The following is a 5,814-nucleotide window of genomic DNA, read 5'->3' as shown; positions in this document are numbered from 1 at the left end:
CTCCTTGATTATTGTGAGTAATACGCGATACTGAACAGGAGTTCAAATCTTGAATAGTTAAGCACCGCCAAAGTTCGGTGTCGAGTAATACACATTCATGTAATCTGTATGCCTGGTAATTTCATCGAAATATGTATAATTAGTTACTTCTTTCGTAATTAAATACATATTTCGAGAACAGTCTTCTATAATAAGGTGAACTATGAAAAATTGGTGTTCCCTTTCGTTCGGCAACATAAGCACGACATCTTTTTTGATAATGTGATTTTTAAACTTAATGAAATTTAGAACTGAAACTGTATCTGCTAATTGGATTGGTAGAAACATTGAATAACAATAAAAATCTGATAGTTCTCGTGCTGTCACAGTTTTAGAAAGCCCACTTTTATAAGGTTTTTCGTTAACGGGAGTATGCAATAGTATACGGCGATTCAATCGTAATTGGGATTTAATTGCAAGTGTCTTACAAATGTTCAATCGACTACCGGATACTTGAGATGTGATTTTGAAATCTCGGTTTTTGCTTTCACATCTATTCGTGGATAAATAACATAATGGGCCCATCCGCCTCATAGTATGCGCATAATGTAATAAAAAATGATGTTTTGGTTTCAAACATTCTGGGAACAACAAAGTAAGTAACTCCAAATATTCTTCGATCAAACTTTCCAAATAGTCTGCCAAATCCCCATGGACCATAGTTGCAGTGATAATATCCAATATTTCTTTCAATACTATAACAATTTTCCAATGCTGATCATCAGTCGGAATGTAATGCCCGATCAGGAGACCAATATTTCTCAAAAAACAAAGCATTTCGCTAGTAGACATTTTTATATGTTTGTTCTTTAACTTAATCATATTAATTTCCCGAGGTTTGTTGCGGATTTCATCACCATAATAAAAATCGTTTATTTTATTATTAAGATCTTCACAAGTAAAGAATTTTTTTGTCACGACGTAGTGATACAACAGCAATCCTAAATCGTATTCGCAGATACCTTCCAAAATGTCATGCATAATGTCAACTGTTATAAGATTAATTGTTGATGAACTAGTCAATTTACTTAATACCGACGGGCCAGCAATACCTGTCAAACTAGGTTGATTCATGGTTAAATGTTGTAAGTAATTCTCTTCTGTCCGCAACTGGCACATTGATGTTTTTAATACGGAATTTATCTCGCTGTTGTTTATCAAACAGACTCTACACGGAAAATTGGCAGAAAAACTTTTCATAAATCCCAAAATTGTATGAACCGCAAGATTATCACCGATTACTCCCGCTAATGAAAAGTAAACATCAACTAAACCAGATGATGTCGAAATTGAGATTCCTTTTTGCTCTAGAAACTGTAATTCTTCCACTGCTTTTGCGAAAATGTCATGTAAGGAAACATCCATTTGATCTGAATACTTGTACAGTGTTAATAAAAATATATTTTCTGTTTTTGATTGTATAGAAGGAGGTAAACACGGTATTACAATGTAAACACCTCCGATTTTTCCTATACCCCTGTGAGTTCCCAAGGGATTGTTAGTTTCAAAATCATCTTGATAAAGTAGCATTGGCAAAACTAATCTGTCATCAAATGATTCCTTTTTTAGTTTCCAATTATCCGCTTGAATAATATTTGATATTAACAAATTATATTTGTTAAGACTGTCATTATAATTCATTGTTTCTTGAAAAATTCTCGGTTGTTCGAAAAATTTTTTTAATACATTTCTCAATGGGATGAATTGAATCGTTATCTTTTTCTCTATAGATACTGTACCTTTCTTTTTACCAATAAGAACATCCTTGCAATTAATTTTTATTTCTTCGGGAGGTATGTAACTTCCTATTTTTTTGAAATACTCCAAACATTTGTACTCCGTTTCAAGTTCGTCAAATGGTCTTTGCAATTTTGTAATCATGGCTTTATAAGCGGCAATGTTCTCTTGGGACTCACCAAAATTTCTTAATTTCTCTACCATCTGGTTTAGTAGCGTTGTTATAGCACGATCTTTCAGAAATTTATTAAAATTTTGTATAATGTTATGAACGTGGGAACGTGGCAGATCTGCAAAATAATATAATTCGCTGACTAAATTGGCGGCAGCTGTATGCAAACAATTGGAAAATAATTGGGGGTCCATATTTATCATAAATTTATTTTTTCCAACACACTTGTTAGAGTAGTAAGTGTTCACTTAGACAAAGTGTGTAAGAAAAATAATATAAAAGTGAATACCTGTTGACTTTACATATATTAATAAATAAATTGAAAAATGGAACAGTTCTCATTTTTTTTCTTAATCAATAGTTGTTTCTAACTCATTTTCGATAAAACTTAATACTTTGTTAACTTGAATCGATAGTTTTTCCCCAGGAAGTGAAACTTTAAATAATGTTTTTTGAATCAATAGCCACACGTTCAATGTTGCCTTAGGATATGAAAAATCGTAAACTATATATATTTTAAATGCTAACTCAAGTGCTTCTATAACTGATGGTACTTCGTATCGAGCTCTGCCAATTATGGAGTAGTATCTTTTAGGGCTTCTTATCGATCCAACCACTGATATAAATGGCTTAATGCTTCCTTGATTTGATTGTGCGTTGATCACAGCGTCTTCTAAATTCGCTTCCGTCTGTTTAAAAATAACGTATATCAGAATAACAGATGGAAAAGTATAAGTGTGAATATTTGAACTTTTACTTACGTCAACATGTAGGATGAAAGATTGTCGTTCCTGTTGCTTCAATAATTTCTCTTCCACTGATTCAACTTTTCGACATTTAACTGTTTGTTTCTTGCTCAAATCTGGATTTTTTTAATTAAGTGCTTTGATGGCCGTTGGTAAAAGCATTAATAAAGCCACATCTTTTTCATCTGAACGTAGCAATTATTAAATGTATGAATAAGAAAATGTAGCATTTGCGAGTGTAACTTAAAAGTGACTCAAAGTTACTTATTGTGTAACTTAAAAATACATTAAATTTCATGAAATTTTTAATAGTGTATGTGATATAAAGAGCAGATTTATTTGTAATGTATTAATGAATGTATGTACCATCTGATAGTGTGGACAACTCGACCAGCAAAGTTTCAGCCTCTTCTCCTCTAATTACTTTTGAATTAATAAATTTTTCTAAGCACTGTCTCAAAGGCGGCCAGACCTTCTTCAAATTATTTAAACTAAGTTGTCTGTTGTCGAAGTCTAAATTGACCTGAATTATAATGAAACATATCGTATAAGATACTGACAAATAATTTTTAATATTAATGTTAAGATATTTTTATAATTTCATATAAAAATATTATATTACAATGTACTAACAAGATCCGATCCACGACTATCATAAAGACAAGGGAATTCATCGAAGTACAAAATTCCTGACTTTTTTGCTTTTTTGGTTACGTTTTGCCTTACAAAAAAAGTTTTCTTCCACGCTTCTACGATTATATCCCAGTGTTCTGTGTTTTCGCGCAATACCGCAAATTCCTTTATGAGATTCTCTAATCATTTTATGAAAAAAATACATTTCATGAATGGCAGTTATAATAATGTATCTGTTCCTCAGCATGAATTAAAGTTTCAAGTAAAATGTAATAGTTTATGAATAGTTATTCACAGTTAAAACGTTTCAGTAAATTAAGAAAATTTAACAAATTATTACAGAAATAGCACACCACTTGTAAGCGATGAATTACAAATTCTTGTTTTAGGAAATTGCAACGCTCCAGCCTCAATCAATATTTTTCGAATGTAATTTACACGAGATAATAATTTCCCAGATGCGGGGACTTTTAGATCTTCTTCTGTTCGTGCAGGAGTGTAGAAAGTTGCAGAACGTTCATGAAACAAATCTTTAATTTCATTTGCGAGTTTCTGTAAAATTTCTGTCGGAATTCTGAAATTATTTTAAATTTATTACAAATGAATCTTGCGTACTCTATTAATGTGAATCGATGAAAATCACTTATCGTCAATCACTCATCATTAATTAATTTTCATCATTAGTTTTTCGAGATAATATTTTTCGCAATAAATAAATTTATTTTCAGATTTATATCATATTAAGATCTTTTTAATAGATGTTTATTGAGCATCAAAATTTAATTGTGATGTTATTTCAGTAATTCATCTGCATTTTTAAGTTTGGCAAAATTTCAGCGTGTAGTTCGAAACAACTACAAATATGGTATATATATTGTATATGCAATGTATATATAGTATAGTTTATAAAATTCACATTGAATTATTTAAGCAATTTTTAGTATTTTAACTAATACTAATTAATTATAAGTTTTCCGCTGATTTTTTAGCTCAGTGATTTTAACCGATCCAGATTTAAAAAAAATTTATTGTGAGTTATATAGTTTATTGTATATATTGTATATATTGTATATATAAAAATATATTGTGAGACATACTCTAATTTTTATAAGGGATTTTGCAGGGTTACTTGTTTTTGGTTGAAGATTATTGTTAATTCACGATTCACAAGCAAATGTGTCAAATTATTCATCATTGCGTCTGACAAAGTATTATATTTTTTTAAATGAATTAATATCAATTGTCCTTCAAAGCTGCTTTTCAAGAAAGATGACAATTCTTGGCATTGCGGTATAAAAATTGCAAAGTTTATTATACTCTACATTTTGGCATTTTGAACAGACAATGTCGAATGATGACGTTTGGTTTTTATCAAATATGCTCGACACTGATTCTTCGGAAGTCAATAAATCATTAACCTCATTATCATCAAACGTAATGCTTAACATTTTGCTGGGAACTATCTATTTCGACGGACATTGCTATAAAAATAAACATAACGGAAGACTTATACTTAAGACAATCTTAAATATAAGAATCGACTATGAATACCGGCCAAATATTCTAATTTTTATGGCGTTATTTCATAATGAGGAATGATAGGTTATAAACATAGGTTATAGGCTGTAAGGCACTTACCTATAACTATTGAAGATTGCCGATGATGCAAATCTTCTTTGGCTCTTGGATTGTTAAAATAATAATAAAGTCACTTTAATAAGAACGTCGGGAAAGACTTTCAATGACAAGTCCATATAATCGTATATTGTCGACTGTGTAGTCAGCCGCCGAACGCGCAACAATAGTTGCTGTCCGAAAAACAGAGACTACTGCGCGCGCAGCTCTGAGTACTGTGAAAACGATTACTGTCCAGCGCAGCTGTGATTACTGTCCAAACAGTGATGACTAGCGCGCGCACACAGTAATTATCGCTGTGCAGTGAATATAGGGAGTTTTTGCAATAACGTGAATTCAGATACGGTGAACGTTAAAGTCACGTTATCTGATAGAAAACGAAACTGCGCATGCGCATTATTTACCGTGACGCTATTCTGATAACGTCCAACCTTATTTCTTAGCAAATAAGGTTCGTGATTAGCGTCGACATTATAACCTAATAGGATGGTGGCAGAACATAACCATAGCCACTATGAACTTTAGACCAGGGATGCCAGATCAGTGACGGTTTACGACATCGAGACTAACGCCATCAGGCGGCGGGCTGGCACAACCGATTGCAACACAAACGCGAGCCCGTGTCCGTGTGACTTCGTAGTTAGAAGCGTGCCGACTATATCGTCGACCTATTCGCACTCGTTCTCATTGTTTGGCCTTGTCGGCGCGCTGAGAGCGAGAGAGAACCTGCCTTCGCTTTTGTAGCTTCACAAACTCGCTCAAGCGACCGAAATATGTTCTCTCGGCCGCTCGGCGTGTATCAAGAGGCATAGAGACATTCTAGATAACATACGGAGTGTCCCGAACTATTTT

General features: G+C 32.7%; 1 protein-coding gene across 1 annotated transcript; it reads right to left on the bottom strand.

Annotated features, from left to right (window-relative positions):
* Positions 1–2,298: 2,298 nt before the first annotated feature.
* LOC108766828 (uncharacterized) lies at positions 2,299–2,924 on the bottom strand. Its single transcript, XM_018516348.1, has 3 exons — positions 2,886–2,924; positions 2,710–2,799; positions 2,299–2,637 (listed from the first exon to the last, which is right to left on the bottom strand). Exons 1-3 carry the CDS (start codon positions 2,922–2,924, stop codon positions 2,299–2,301), a joined length of 468 nt encoding a protein of 155 aa, XP_018371850.1.
* Between the last annotated feature and the right edge of the window lie 2,890 nt (positions 2,925–5,814).

This window comes from Trachymyrmex cornetzi, unplaced genomic scaffold, assembly GCF_001594075.2.
Source record: "Trachymyrmex cornetzi isolate Tcor2-1 unplaced genomic scaffold, Tcor1.1 scaffold63, whole genome shotgun sequence".
In the NCBI taxonomy this organism is placed as follows: Eukaryota; Metazoa; Arthropoda; class Insecta; order Hymenoptera; family Formicidae; genus Trachymyrmex; species Trachymyrmex cornetzi.
The sequence above is the reverse complement of the archived record's forward strand: the minus strand, read 5'-3'. Positions and strand labels throughout refer to the sequence as shown.

Coding starts and splice junctions, on each gene's coding strand:
- LOC108766828 (XM_018516348.1), bottom strand. CDS start 2,924: ATGCTACATTTTCTTATTCATACATTTAATAATTGCTAC. Junction 2,800..2,885: donor ATACATTTAATAATTGCTAC/GTTCAGATGAAA, acceptor GATTTGAGCAAG/AAACAAACAGTTAAATGTCG. Junction 2,638..2,709: donor CTTTCATCCTACATGTTGAC/GTAAGTAAAAGT, acceptor ATTTTTAAACAG/ACGGAAGCGAATTTAGAAGA.